The following is a 15971-nucleotide window of genomic DNA, read 5'->3' as shown; positions in this document are numbered from 1 at the left end:
AAGAGCGTTGGGCGTTTAATTCCCCGAGCCGACTATGTGAAAAATCTGTCGATGTGCCCTTGAGCAAGGCATTTAACCCTAATTGCGCCTGTAAGTAACTCTGGATGGAAGCTCAAATATAAATAATTTATAGATCAGTCAGTGTGATGCTCTCTAACACAGCCTCTCATCACTCTCCCAGCCTGACGGATGTAGCCTATTCATTGTTAATATTATCACCGTCTGAAGATTTTTTACATAAACTAAAAGCAGTCAATTCTCCTTTATGTACTCTAAACAGAACTCTGTGTATTTTTGTAGAACCCTTATAGGGGAAGTGTAAAGACAAAATGACAAAGTGCTAAATAATATCACATTGAAGTAACGGAACAACTTGCGTTACGGGTGTGAAGGAAAAGGACAGTCATTTTTGGGAGAACAGACACATAGGAAAAAGTCAGAATCTCAAAGTCTTACGGTAAAATATAAACAGACACTTTGAAAGGAAGGCTTGGCTACACACAAAAACAACGATGAAAATATTAACATTATCATATATACAGTACCAGTCAAACATTTGGACACCTACATCCAGAGTTTCTTTATTTTTACTATTTTCTACATTGTAGAATAATAGTGAAGACAACAAAACTATGAAAGAACACATATGGAATCATGTAGGAATGAACAATAGTGTCAAATCAAAATATTTGAGATTCTTCAAAGCAGCCACACTTTATCTTGACAGCTTTGCACACTCTTGGCATTCCCTCAACCAGAATCACCTGGAATACTTATCCAACAGTCTTGAAGGAGTTCCCATATGCTGAGCACTTGTTGGCTGCTTTTCCTTCACTCCAACACATCCCAAACCATCTCAATTGGGTTGAGGTTATCTGATGCAGCACTACATCACTCTCCTTCTTGGTCAAATAGCCCTTACACAGCATGGAGGAGTATGGGTCATTGTCCTGTTGAAAAACAAATGATAGTCCCACTAAGTGCAAACCAGATGGGATGGCGTATTGCTGCAGAGTACTGTGGACACCTTGCTGATTAAGTGTGCCTTGAATTCTAAATAAATCACTGACAGTGTCACCAGCAAAGCACGCCCACACACCTCCTCCTCCATGCTTCACGGTGGGAACCACATACGCGGAGATCATCCGTTCACCTACTCCACGTCTCACAAAGACATGGTGGTTGGAACCAAAAATCTCTAATTTGGACTCTTCACACCAAATGACAGATTTCCACCGGTCTAATGTCCATTGCTCGTGTTTTTTTGGCCCAAGCGAGGCTCTTCTTATTGGTGTCCTTTAGTAGTGGTTTCTTTGTAGCACTTCAACCATGAAGGCCTGATTTCACGCAGTCTCCTCTAAACAGTTGATGTTGAGATATCTCTGTTACTTGAACTCCGTGAAACATTTATTTGGGCTGCAATTTCTGAGGCTGCTAATTCAAATGAACTTATCCTCTGCAGCAGACTTTGGGTCTTCCTTGCCTGTGTCGGTCCTCATGAGAACCAGTTTCATCATAGTGCTCTATAGTTTTTGCAACTTTTTTTATTTACCCCCCCCCACCACCTTTATTTAACCAGGTAGGCCAGTTGAGAACAAGTTCTTATTTACAACTGCGACCTGGCGAAGATAAAGCAGAGCAGTGCGACAAAAACAACAACGTACAATCAATAACACAATAGACAAATCTATATACAGTATGCAAATGTAAGATTAGCGAGGTAAGGCAATAAAAATTGGCCATAATGGCGAAATATTGACAATTTAGCATTAACACTGGAGTGATAGATGTGCAAGTAGAGATACTGGGGTACAAAATAGCATAACAATAAGATGGGGATGGGGTAGTTGGTTGGGCTATTTACAGATGGGCTGTGTACAGGTGCAGTGAGGTGATCTAAGTCTCCAGCTTCAGTGACTTGCGCAATTTGTTCGTCATTGGCAGCAGAGAACTGGAAGGAAAGGCGGCTAAAGGTGATGTTGGCTTTGGGGATGACCAGTGAAATATACCTGCTGGAGCGTACTATGGGTGGGTGTTGCTATGGTGACCAGTGAGCTGAGATAAGGCAGGGCTTTACCTAGCAAAGACTTAGATGACTTGGAGCCTGTGGGTTTGGCGACAGATATGTAGCGAGTGCCAGCCAATGAGAGCACACAGGTCGCAGGGGTGGGTAGTTTATGGGGCTTTGGTGACAAAACGGATGGCACTGTGATAGACTACATCCAATTTGCTGAGAAGAGTGTTGGAGGCTATTTTGTAAATGTCATTGCTGAAATCAAGGATCGGTAGTATAGTCGGTTTTACGAGGGTATGTTTGGCAGCACGAGTGAAGAAGGCTTTGTTGCGAAATATGAAGTCAATACTAGATTTCATTTTGGATTGTAGATGCTTAGTGTGAGTCTGGAAGGAGAGTTTACAGTCTAACCAGACACCTAGGTATTTGTAGTTGTCCACATATTCTAAGTCAGAACCATCCAGAGTAGTGATGCTAGTCGGGCGGGCGTGGGCAGCGGCCGTTAGAAGAGCATGCATTTAGTTATACTTGCATTTAAGAGCAGTTGGAGGCCACGGAAGGAGTGTTGTATGGCATTGAAGCTCTTTGGAGGTTTGTTAACTTCTTACGGTATAGGGGGCACCATTTTCACTTTTGGATAAATAGCGTGCCCAATTTCAACTTCCTGCTACTCATGCCAAGAATATAAGATATGCATATTATTATTAGTGGATTTGGATAGAACACTATGAAGTTTCTAAAACTGTTTGAATCATGTCTGTGAGTATAACATAACTTATGTAGCAGGCAAAACCCTGAGGACTAACCGTTCAGAATTTCTTTTTTTGAGGTCTCTGTCTGTTCAGTGGGTTCTAATTGGGAAACGATATTTCTTAGGCACTTGTTTTCAGTTCCTACCGCTTCCACTGGATGTCACCAGTCTTTGGAATTTGGTTGAGGTTATTCATTTGTGCAATGAAGAAGTAGGGCCATCCTGGAAAAGGGTTAAGCTGTTGAGAGTTGCGCAAGACTTGAAAAGTAGCGTTAGTTTCCTCTCGTCCTCTATTGAAAACAGATAGACCCGTCTTCAATTTGATCGATTATTAACATTTAAAAATACCTAAAGTTGTATTACAAAGTTTATAGGCAACTTTTGAAATATTTTGAAGTGACGTTGCGCATTTTGGAAGCTGTTTTTTTCTGGATCAAACGCAACAAATAAATTGACATTTTGGATATATATGGACGGAATTAATCGAACAAAAGGACCAATTGTGATGTTTATGGTATATATTGGAGTGCCAAAAAAAGAAGTTCGTCAAAGGTAAGGCATGTTTTATATTTTATTTCTGCGTTTTGTGTAGCGGCTGCAGGGTTGAAATATGCTACCCTCTTTGTTTACTGTTGTGCTATCATCAGATAATAGCTTCTTATGCTTTTGCCGAAAAGCATTTTTTAAATCTGACATGTTGGCTGGATTCACAACGAATGTAGCTTTAATTGAGTATCTTACATGTGTAATTTAATGAAAGATTTTTATATAGATTTATTTGAATTTGCCGCGCTGCATTTTCCCTGGTTTTTGGCCAAGTGGGACGCAAGCGTCCCCTATACCATAAGAAGTTAAGAGTGTCCAAAAGAAGGGCCAGCTGTATACAGAATGCTGTCGTCTGCGTAGAGGTGGATCAGAGAATCACCAACAGCAAGAGCGACATCATTGATGTATACAGAGAAAAGAGTCGGCCCGAGATTTGAACCCTGTGGCACCCCCATAGAGACTGCCAGAGGTCCGGACAACAGGCCATCAAACTTGACACACTGAACTCTGAGTAGTTGGTGAACCAGGCGAGGCAGTCATTTGAGAAACCAAGGCTATTGAGTCTGCCGATACGAATACGGTGATTGACAGAGTCGAAAGCCTTGGCCAGGTCGATAAAGACTGCTGCACAGTACTGTCTTTTGTCGATGGCGGTTATGATATCGTTTAGGACCTTGAGCGTGGCTGAGGTGCACCCATGACCAGCTCGGAAACCAGATTGCATAGTGGAGAAGGTACAGTTGGATTCAAAATGGTCGGTGATCTGTTAACTTGGCTTTCGAAGACTTTAGAAAGGCAGGGCAGGATGGATACAGGTCTGTAAGAGTTTGGGTCTAGCCCAGCTGATGTGTAGGGGTCCAGATTTTGCAGCACTTTCAGAACATCAGCTATCTGGATTTGGGTGAAGGAGAAGCAGGGGGTGCAGAGCTGTTGGCCGGGGTAGGGTTAGCCAGGTGGAAAGCATGGCCGGCCGTAGAAAAATGCTTATTGAAATTCTCGACCACCGTAGATTTATCGACTGCACTTGAACGAACTTTCAAAGTTCTTGTAATTTTCCAGAATGACTGACCCTCATATCTTAAAGTAATTTCTCTTTGCTTATTTGAGCTGTTCTTGACATAATATGGACTCACTCTTCTACCTAATAGGGCCATCTTCTGTATACGACCCCTACCTTGTCACAACACAACTGATTGGCTCAAATGCATGAAGGAAAGAAATTCCACAAATTAACTTTACACAAGGCACACCTGTTAATTGAAATGCATTCCAGGGTACTACCTCATGAAGCTGGTTGGGAGAATGCTAAGAGAGTGTAAAGCTGTCATCAAGGCAAAAGGGTGGCTATTTGAAGACTCATATATAAAATATATTTTGATTTGTTTAACTCTTTTTTGGTTACTACATGTGTGTAATTTCATAGTTTTGATGTCATACAATACATTACATTACATACAATCATACTCGAAACCATCTACAATAACTTTTCTTCAAAAACATTACGATGTGACACTTCCTGTCAAAAACAGCGTTCTATCTTAGCACTCAATGGACTAAAAATGTGTTTGATATTGAGACACAGCCATTGCCAAGAGATATGAAATCTGATTGACTAAAAACCTTTTTATTTTTACTTTGTATCCTACATTATAGTAACAATAACACTACATTAGGAAAACAAAGGCCAACTGTAGTCTGTACTTCAAAAATACACACATTCAAGGTAAATACAAAAGTAGTTGAATTAGGAAATAAGCTATTAAGTGTTTTCATGCTCAGGTTGACCTTACTATGTAATTGCCCACCACTAGTCCTTGAAAAGACCCTGACCAACTATCTATGGAATAAGTCAGAAAGACAAACACCCATTCCCATTCTAAATAAATCACATTTCCACATATAAATATTGATCGTGTGTGAGTCTCCTGGGTCACTCAATGTCCTACAGCTCTCCACAACACATTCACTCAGGGAAATGGGGCAATTTATCCTGTTCAGATTAAGTGTGAGGTCACTGCCTATCCAGCATCTCCTGGTCACTTGGCACATGCATTACTAATGTTTATCATGATGCATGTATTGGAATGGGAAACAAAAATAAAACAAAATCGACATTGCTGCTAATTTATCCTGAGTATAGATTCATGTTAACCTGCTATCAGGGTGAGCTGATGCATAGCCATGGATCCCTGCCAGGGGGCCAAAGCCAATGAGATGTTATCGGTGACATTACTATTTTATGGCTGCATCCCAAATTTAAGTCATTTATGGTTCCTGGATTCGTCCCATGGCATTGAGTACACCACATTAGTCATTAGCTTCATCAATAAGTGCACGTTTACAGGCAACATCCGCACTGAGCTAAAACGTAGAGCTGCCGCTTTCAAGGAGCAGGAATCGAACCCGGACCCTTATAACCCTCCGACCAACCATCAAACAGGGAAAGCGTCAATACAGGACTAGGGATGAAACAGTTACACGATCAAATCCCTACGATTAGTATTACCGTTTCAAATTTGAATTCTCATTAAAACCGTGTTTGATTACCACGGTTTGAAAAACCCACAGTAAATACTGTCCAGCATCAACCAAAATGAGCAACAGTCTGACGCAGGCGCAGCATGGAACTTAGGTTTTGTTGTGTGTGAAAACATGGTGGAAGGCAGTGACAGCGCTCGGGAGATTTTTCAGCCTTCTAAGAGGACCAAATTAGAAGGGTGGTCGTATTTTGGGTTTTACAAGAGTGCGGAGGGAAACTTAATCGAAGATGGTCACCCCGTCTGCAGAACACACAAAAACATAAATAATAATCGCTGCGAAAGAGGGCAACACTTCCCACTATTTTATAGCGAATGCAAGGCACGTTAACTTTCAGCTCAATGCATGATGTGGGGACTTCGGAACGGGGGAAAATGTCATGGTATGTCTGTCTAACTTGATAATAGCTTGTCAATAACATAAACTGAAGCTTTCAGTGTTAACTACTCTTGTAAAAACTACAAGTTGTTATGCTGCTGTATGCAGACTATTCGCCCATTGCACACGATAACACGTTATGTAGTTTAGTCACCCAACCAACATATTTTGTTCATTTAAAATCCGACAGACTTGGTTGTAAGTGCTCCAACGAGAGAAACACTATAGACTCCTACACAAGTCAAATTGTTGTGCTCATTGCAATTACTATCACGGTCTTCTTGAGACTAATTTGCATTTATGTAAATTGTGCATGGGGTCATTGCATATACTCAAATGCAACACAGAAGATAGACTGTGTGAATAATAATAAAACATTTGCTATTCCCTTGTTTACAGTGTGGGCATGCAGCAGGCAAACCCAGTGATGCTACCGGTCCCTCCTCGTTTACAGTTGTTCCCTTCTTTACAGAGTGGGTGAGCAGCAGGCAAACCCAGTGATGCTACCGGTCCCTCCTCGTTTACAGTTGTTCCCTTCTTTACAGAGTGGGTGAGCAGCAGGCAAACCCAGTGATGCTACCGGTCCCTCCTCATTTACAGTTGTTCCCTTCTTTACAGAGTGGGTGAGCAGCAGGCAAACCCAGTGATGCTACCGGTCCCTCCTCGTTTACAGTTGTTCCCTTCTTTACAGAGTGGGTGAGCAGCAGGCAAACCCAGTGATGCTACCGGTCCCTCCTCGTTTACAGTTGTGACAGACACTGAGCAAGCATTTAAAAAGGCAGGCTGCTTATGCACCCACATCAAAACATGTCAAGACCTCACTGCAGCCCTTTCATATATCATTGGACAAAGGACATGATGTCATTTCAAATTGTTGAGAGGCCTGGCTTGGTTGCCGTGCCTCACTACAAAGTGAGTGCTGCTAATTGTATTTGTTGTTTGTTTATTTGATTTGCTTACTTAAGGTTATGTTAACTTAAACCTGCAAGAGGGAAACGTTTACCTCTCATGGCCACATGGTGCCATCTTTAATGTTAATGCTATTATTTTAATGATTAGGCACACAAAAAGTGCATAGTGCTGCTAATTGTATTTGTTGGTTTTCAATATAAAACTTGGTGACATGATTTCAGTGTGTGTATTAGTACATTTTAAACATCTCCAGCACGTTTTAACAACAGGGCGATAATACTGATAACCGTGATCACGTCACCTATAATCGTGATATGAAATGTTCATACTGTTTCATCTCCATACAGGACAAAGATTGAATCCTACTACACTGGCTCCGTTACTCGTCGGATGTGGCAGGGCTTGCAAACTATTATGGACTACAAAAGGGAAGCACAGCCGCGAGCTGCACAGTGACACGAGCCTACCAGTCGAGCTAAATGACTTCTTGGCACACTTCGAGGCAAGCAACACTGAAGCATGCGTGACGTTACAAGCTGTTCCATATGACTGTGATCACACTCCCCGTAGCCAATGTGAGTAATACCTTCAAAAACATGTCAACATTCACAAGGCCAGAGGATTACCAGGATGTGTACTGATAGAATGCGCTAACCAACTAGCAAGTGTCTTCCCTGACATTTTCAACCTCTCCCTGACCGAGTCTGTAATACAAACATGTTTCAAGCAGACCACCATAGTCCCTGTGCCCAAGAACACCAAGGTAACCTGCCTAAATGACTACTGGCCCATACCACTCATGTCTGTAGTCATGAAGTGCTTTGAAAGGCTGGTCATGGCTCACATCAACACCATTATAGCAGAAACCCTAGACCCACTACTATTTGCATACCGCCCCAACCGCTACTGCCCTCCAGACTGCCCTATCCCACCTGGACAAAAGGAACATCTATGTGCTCATTGACTACAGCTCAGCATTAAGCTTAGGACCCTGGGATTAAACACCTCCTTCTGCAACTGGATCCTGGACTTCCAAACAGGTCACCCCTCCCAGGTGCTAAGGGTAAGTAACAACACATCTGCCACACTGACCCTCAATATGGAGGCCCCTCAGGGGTACGTGCTCAGTCCCCTCCTGTACTCCCTGTTCACACATGACTGCATGGCCAAGCACGACTCCAACACCATCATTACGTTTGCTGACAACACAAAGGTGCCTGATCACTGACAACGATGGGACACCCTACAGGGAGAAGATCAGAGAACTGGCAGTGTGGTGCCAGGATAACAACCTCTCCCTCAACGTGATCATGGGGGGGATGATCGTCAACCACAGGAAAAGGTAGGCCGAACATGCCCCCATTCTCATCGACGGGGCTGTAGTGTAGCTGGTTGAGAGCTTCAAGTTCCTTGGTGCCCACATCACCAACGAACTGTCATGCTCCAAACACAACAAAACAGTTGTGAAGAAGGCACGACAACAACTATTCCCCCTCAGGAGACTGAAAAGATTTGGCATGGGTCCTCAGTTCCTCAAAAAGTTCTACAGCTACACCATCGACAGCATCCTGACTGGTTGCATCACTGTCTGGTATGGCAACTGCTCAGCCTCCGACCGCAAGGCACACCAGAGGGTAGTGCGTACGGCCCAGTACATCACTGGGCCCCCCATTGTACGCTGCTGCTACTCTGTTTATTATGACTTTACCTCTACCTACATGTACATATTACCTCGACTAACCTGTGCCCCTGCACCCTATATAGTAGTGCACTATATAGGGAATAGGGTGTCATTTGGGAGCTATCTATTCTTTCTGCCATCTTAATTCATTCAGTCTTTGTTAGGTTACAACTAATTTAAGCATGATTAAGAAGATATCTTCAACATCACAGGGTTGGCTGGGCTGACGCCTGCTATTACCATCATTACAACTAGGGATGAGTCCAAATGGCATCCCATTCTCTACATAGTGCACTACTTTTGACCGGAGCCATATAGTTCACAGGTAGTGCACTGCCATTTGGGATGCTGTCTATGGTTTCTTATTCTCCCTCCTCTCCTCACCGGGCTCCGCCATAGGGCCCAGAGTCAATCTGCGCCACAGGACACTACTGTCATCAGCATTATTAATGACTTTTATCCCTGCTCTTATAATTACCTAAACCACCCCAGCACAACCCCCTGCTACCGTAGCATCCATTCCTATGATAGGATAATAATAAGCTAAGTGTGTTGACGGTTATCACGCCCCGCCAGCCCTGCCTGGACCACCCTTCCTCTTTGCTCCTCCCTTGCTACACCTGCACCTTACCCAAAATGGCGTCCTTTTCTCGGGCCTCCAGGTCAGCGATGGAGATGAAGTTGCACTGCACCATGGGTACGTCCTGGGTGTCCTCACAGGGGATGATGGTGGATTCTCCATTTAGGGTCATCTCATAGTCATTCTTCAGGGACGAGTACTGCTTGTTGGCGATCTTCAGTGATCCCTTGGAGATGTAGAACACCTGGGCATGAATAAAAGTAGGTTTAAATCTAAAGTGGATTTGGGCACAGGATTCATTTCAGCTGAATATTGATGTAGGAACTAAATCAAGCCTGGCAGAGGATCTGTAGCATAGGATCATTTTGCTACTGTCCTTTGACTCAATTTGGAGAGAATCATTCATCATCTCATTACACCAAATCATATCCAATTCAGCACATTGTACAAATCAAAAAGTATTGGCAATAGCACATTGAGATGAATTACTCAGTTGCCCCAAATCTGTGAAAGTGACAAGCATATGGTAGATAAGCATCCTTAATAGGAGGCAGTTAATCTCACCTTGCCAGTCTCGATGATGCTGTAGAACTTGTCCACCTCCTGGGTAAAGGCAGTCACTCTGATCTCTCCCTGCATCAACACACAACACAGTCAGCAATGGACTAGCTCCACACGATCCAATACGGCAACATGAGAAAATGCAAACAGAAAGGGTTACTCACACTTTCATCCACAATCTCCATAGAGAACAGCTTGCCATCCCCACGAGAGTTGCTCCAGGTGCGGATGCCGCTCTTGTTGGTGACACGTGCTCGGATGGTCCACCTGAGAGAAAATAACCAGTTTATGTTGCTGTTGGATGGACCTCTATTCCTTGAAAATACCTTGACCAACTATCTATGGAATAAATCACAAAAACATCCCCAAATACAATCAAACAAACAGTCATTATTCCATTCTATGACTAAAGAGTATGGAATAACAGGATTATCATGACTTAAGAATAAACATTCGGGCAAGAGATCATGTTGTTTGAGATGTTCGCCAAAGTGATAGGTTGCATCCCAAAAGGCACCCATTCCCTATAAAGTGCACTACTTTAAAGTAGTACACTATATTGGGAACACGGGGCTATTTGGGACGCAACCATAGACGGGTATAAGAAGACTACTCACTTTGACTGGTAGGGGTTGAGGCTGGCAATGGGCACGACTTTGGAGGATCCCCCAGGAGTGCTGGGCATTGCAGGCAGAGGCATGGCCTTCTTCCCCCCAAACTCCCTGCTGGGACCTTTGTTCATGGTGCCTAATGATAGATAGGGAAATGAGAGAACAGAGAGCTATTAGTGCATATAGAGAGCAGTGAGAGTGGCAAAATCAACAAAATAGACATCCATAACTTATCAGGGCTGAAACTCCCTGATCACTGTAATTCTCACTTCATGAGAGTAGTCTCACGTAACAGAAAAACTTATATCAGGAAGAGTAGCCGATTTATTGCGGTAGATTTGGGATAGTAGGAGAGAGGAAACAACACCCCAAGACCAACTAAGTTCTGAGTTTGTGAGATGGTGTTTTAGTGAGAGATGATTTGTGTATCACAGACTCAAAGCAGACAGAAGTGTGAAACAACAAGCCAAAGCTGCTCTTCCCACAGGAGATTGGTGCATACGGCCTGACTGAGGGTTCTCTGTCCGGACAAGCACTAACTGCACATTTGATTTGTGTGCGTCTCACACTGTGGATTACAGTTCAAAGTGTCAACTTTGCCAACAACTGCATATCTAGTAATTAAGCCCCCAGATCCAGCAGCACAGCACAGCCACACAACTGAACAATAACAACTGTGCTGATGAGGAGGATGAAGCTCACCATCACTACTTCAATTCCCTAACTCCAGATTAGTGGGATGAATACCTACGACCCAGACCATAAAATAAGCTCCTGAAGTCATAGATTGGGCTAAGAGTTCATCGGACGTGGTTCACAAAATGCCCTATGATACTGTAGGTTAGCACTAAGAAACCATTCCTTTAGCCATGCATATTTTCATGAAATCCCTGCTTAAACACTTGTACTGTGTAATGATTAGAAATGTTTGTCACAAGAGATGATTAACATTTATTTAGTTACCTGCACCCTTCTTGTTTTAGCTATTTAGTGAGAATATGTATTTAAAAAATCCCATTTAAAAAAATGTAAAAGCAAAATTCAAGTAGAATAACTAAATACACAGTACCAGTCTGATGTTTAGATGTTTAGACACACCTACTCATTCAAGGGTTTTTCTTTATTTATACTATTTTCTACATTGTAGAATAATAGTGAAGACATCAAAACTATTAATTAACACATATGGAATCATGTAATAACCACAAAAAAGTTTCACAAATATAAAACATAATTTTGTTTTTCTTATTATGGCAAGAACAGCTCAAATAAGCAAAGAGAAATGACAGTCCATCATTACTTGAAGACATGAAGGTCAGTCAATCCAGAACATTTCAAGACCTTTGAAAGTTTCTTCAAGTGCAGTCGCAAAACCCATCATGCACTCCGACACTGGCTCTAATGAGGACCACCACAGGAAAGGAAGACCCAGAGTTACCCCTGCTGCAGAGGATAAGTTCATTACTTGGGGCGGCAGGTAGCCGAGTGGTTAGTGTTGGGGCATTAAGCGAAAGGTTGCTAAGATCGAATCCCCGAGCTGACAAAGTAAAAATCTGCCGTTCTGCCACTGAACAAGGCAGTTTACCTACTCTTCCTAGGCCGTCATTGTAAATAAGAATTTGTTCTTAACTGACCTGCCTAGTGAAAAAAAAATACAGTTACCAGCCTCAGAAATAGCAGCCCAAATAAATGCTTCACAGAGTTCAAGTAACAGACATCTCCAAAATAAACTGTTCCGAGGCGACTGTGTGAAAATCAGGCCTACGTGACCGAATTGCTGCAAAGAAACCACTACTAAAAGGACACCAATAAGAAGAGACATTGGACTGGTGGAAATCTGTCCTTTGGTCTGATGAGATTTTTGATCTTTGTGAGACAGAGTAGGTTTACAGATGATCTCCGCATGTGTGGTTCCCACCGTGAAGCATGGTGGTGTGGGGGTGCTTTGCTGGTGACACTGTCAGTGATATATTTAGAATTCAAAGCAAACGTAACCAGCACGGCTACCACAGCATTCTGCAGTGATATGTGATCCCATCTGGTTTGCGCTTAGTGGGAATATCATTTGTTTTTCAACAGGACAATGACCCTAAACACACCTCCAGGCTGTGTAAGGGCTATTTGACCAAGAAGGAGAGTGATGGGGTGCTGCATCAGATGACCTGGCCTCCACAATCACCGACCACAACCCAATTGAGATGGTTTGGAATGAGTTGGATCGCAGAGTGAAGGAAAAGCAGCCAACAAGTGCTCAGCATATATGTGGGAACTCCTTCAAGACTGTTGGAAAAGTATTCCAAGTGAAGCTGGTTGAGAGAATGCCAAGAGTGTGCAAAGTTGTCAACAAGGCAAAGGGTGGCTACTTTGAAGAACCTAAAATATATTTTTGATTTGTTTAACACTTTTTTGGTTACTTCATTATTCCATGTGTGTTATTTACAAGGTAGAAAATAGTAAAAAATAAAGAAAAACCCTTGAATGATACTATATGTATATTTTGGAATCAATGTCAGTAGCATATTATCTCTCATGGCATGATTACCATTTTAATCTGGTACTAATTATAACTAAGTGCTTAGCTAATTACTTGATGAAAAGGGAACTGTCGAAGTTAAGATTAAGTTAGTGTAGCTCAGTTGATAAGAGCATGGCGCATGCACCAGGGTTGTGGGTTCGATTCCCATGGGGGACCCGTATGAAAATAGTATGAAAATGCATGCACTCACTACTGTAAGTTGCTCTGGATAAGAGTGTCTGCAAAATGAAACATGTAAGGAGCTGAAACTTATCAGTCAATAGTACGGTATATTCAGATCATATCCAATTCAAAACCAGATTTATAGTCTGACTGATGAGCACATCAGGACTACTGGAAATAACCAGTACAGAGAAATCACCCGCAGCATGTCTGTTTTATACATTCTCTCTAAGAATGATTTTAACACCTTATTTGCAACAAAGAGGAGACAGAATATATACCTAGTATTTTGTGTTTAACAGCATCACATTGGTCAACCACCATCTTATCTTAGTAAGATCAGTAGAACGTTACAGATGACAATATACCCAAGAGGCAAATGTTTTTTAACTAAGCATTCTGACAAAAACAGTAGCAGTGTCATATGTTCAGTAGATCTGAGGATTTTAACCAAGATTTGTCCATTTTGCATAAATGTTGCCATCTACTGGAAACAAACTAAATTACCTATCCAATAACCTATATTGAAGTGTTTTGCAACCTTCAAACCCACTAGGAATTAATATAGCTGCAAAACATTAGGAATTTATCTTGAGAATACAGTCCATTAATGACCCAATCTCTCAATTCAAATCCTGCTACAGGATGTGAAAAGGCATTAGATTTAAAAGCACAGTGGGTGATCTGGAATTGTTTACCATAATTTCCATTCTGGGGCTGCAGGGGGTGGACTGAGGGATTGGGGGCTGACTGTGGGGCTTTACTCTGACCTGCAAGGGAGGTGAGGGAGTGAAAGGTAAAAACTAAAGTAAGCTACACATTCAACATTGTAGGTTATATGCATGTCTGGATTCAAATATTTGTTCATCTTCACTCCCCCTAAGCCTTATGATATGGTGATGGAGTATGGGATGAAGACTCGCCTTCCACGTAAGGCGTGGGCTCTCCGATCTTTCCAGCCACCTCATCAGCAGACTTCACCACCTCCATGTCTAATATGACCACCACATGCCTGAACAGAAGAACAGCAATAAACAGATTAACAATTGCATTGTAAATTATATTCCAAAGACTAAACACATGGTTGATAAACAAAAAGTGTGTCCATACTGACAGCTCTTAAAGTATAAAAATGGAGAGAAAAGGGTTTGTCATTCTGTAGGAAAACATCAAAAGATAGAAGCACCATACCGTCCATCCTTTAGGACATTGGTCACATTCCTCTTCAGCTGACAGATACAGTTTGGGGCCAGTCGGTTGTCCTCAGCCATTGAGTTGAGTTGGGTGGAGAGCATGAACGCTACAGGAGGGATTGGGAGAGGATAGGAGATGTTAGGGACAAGATAGACCAACAAGCACATGGGCAGTGCAGTAGAGGACAGCCAAGTGCTGCACATCCACTGCACATGGCCATTGCGTGTGCTAGTCTGTCTTGTCTATGAGATGATGATATGCATCTCCCAACTAATCCCCCCCACACACAGTTCCAAACAACATGCCATCCTTGTTAATAAACATGTTTCTAAATGTGTCTTAAAATATACTATTTTTTATGACTTTGTATGGTATCACAACACTACTTCAACTCAAATTGAAAGGAATAAATTGATTATTTTTCTTTGATGATTTCCAGCTCTCTATTCATTTTACTGAATCCTGACTACCTCCTGCTGGTCAGCCCCAGGCAATCCACAGCATAAAACACATCCACAGCATAAAAACACATCCACAGCATAAAACACTCCAAAGTGCCCCGGTGCTACGGTCAGCTATTTACCTTGATATTTTCTGGGTGAGACTATGGAGAAGGACTAAAACAACTTTTAATTAGCCCTGTTGTCTTTTTAGTCTACCTCCTGGTGTAATTCAGATTACGACTATTGCACGCAATATGGATTTAAAACAATGGGGTGCAGTTTCTCAAAAGCTTAATTTGGTAGATCTCTATTATGAATATCCTTGACTTTTAATTTAAACTGATACCTTGAGCATCACCGCTTGGTATGGCAACTGCTCAGCAACTGACCGCAAGGTGCTACAGATGGTAGTGCGTATGGCCCAGTACATCACTGGGGCCCAGCGTACAGCCATCCAGGACCTCTATACCAGGCAGTGTCAGAGGAAGGCCCTAAAAATGGTCAAAGACTCCAGACACCCTGTTCTCTCAGCAAGCGGTACCGGAACGCCAAGTCTAGGTCCAAGAGGCTTCTAAACAGCTTCTACCCCTAAGCCATAAGACTGCTAAACAGTTCATCAAATGACTATGCTGACTATTTGCATTCACCCCACCCCACTTCATTTAAAAAATAATTATTTTTAACACTGCTGCTTCTCTGTTTATTAACTATGCATAGTCACTTTACCCCTAACTATATTACCTCAATTTGATATTTACTGTGTGTGTGTGTGTAAAAATAATACAGTTGTAACCTTGCATTCATTTAAAATACTGCCATATATTATCCAAATATTACACTTTTGTTTTCTTTACATGCCACTTCTACAAAGCAATGCTATGCATTTGCTACCTGTCATGGTCACCTGCCTCGTGCCATACAACCATTTATGTGTGTACTTTGAACAGGTGGTGGAGTGGATTTTGAATAGTTCTACTCACAGGACATTGAGTGCTGTCCATCACTCATCATCAGACGAAAGCGGGCTGGTCCACTGCCTCCATCAATTTTACGGATGTTCTGAA

The 15971-nt window shown here is 42.3% G+C and overlaps 1 protein-coding gene across 3 annotated transcripts in view; it reads right to left on the bottom strand.

Annotated features, from left to right (window-relative positions):
• The window catches only part of LOC115141838 (replication protein A 70 kDa DNA-binding subunit-like), a 60539-nt gene that overhangs the window by 43965 nt on the left and 603 nt on the right, over positions 1-15971 (bottom strand). For 2 of the 3 annotated variants that reach the window (XM_065000360.1, XM_029681085.2), the window contains exons 3-10: positions 15888-15966; positions 14462-14570; positions 14194-14282; positions 13969-14040; positions 10579-10708; positions 10126-10228; positions 9965-10033; positions 9452-9644 (exon numbers count right to left, since the gene is read on the bottom strand). In XM_065000360.1, coding sequence (XP_064856432.1) covers positions 9452-9644; positions 9965-10033; positions 10126-10228; positions 10579-10708; positions 13969-14040; positions 14194-14282; positions 14462-14570; positions 15888-15966 — 844 coding nt within the window. The remainder of the gene's footprint in view (positions 1-9451; positions 9645-9964; positions 10034-10125; positions 10229-10578; positions 10709-13968; positions 14041-14193; positions 14283-14461; positions 14571-15887; positions 15967-15971) is intronic. The other variant, XM_065000361.1, reaches the window with a different exon arrangement.

The sequence above is a fragment of the Oncorhynchus nerka genome, linkage group LG14 (assembly GCF_034236695.1).
Source record: "Oncorhynchus nerka isolate Pitt River linkage group LG14, Oner_Uvic_2.0, whole genome shotgun sequence".
Taxonomy (NCBI): Eukaryota; Metazoa; Chordata; class Actinopteri; order Salmoniformes; family Salmonidae; genus Oncorhynchus; species Oncorhynchus nerka.
The sequence above is the reverse complement of the archived record's forward strand: the minus strand, read 5'-3'. Positions and strand labels throughout refer to the sequence as shown.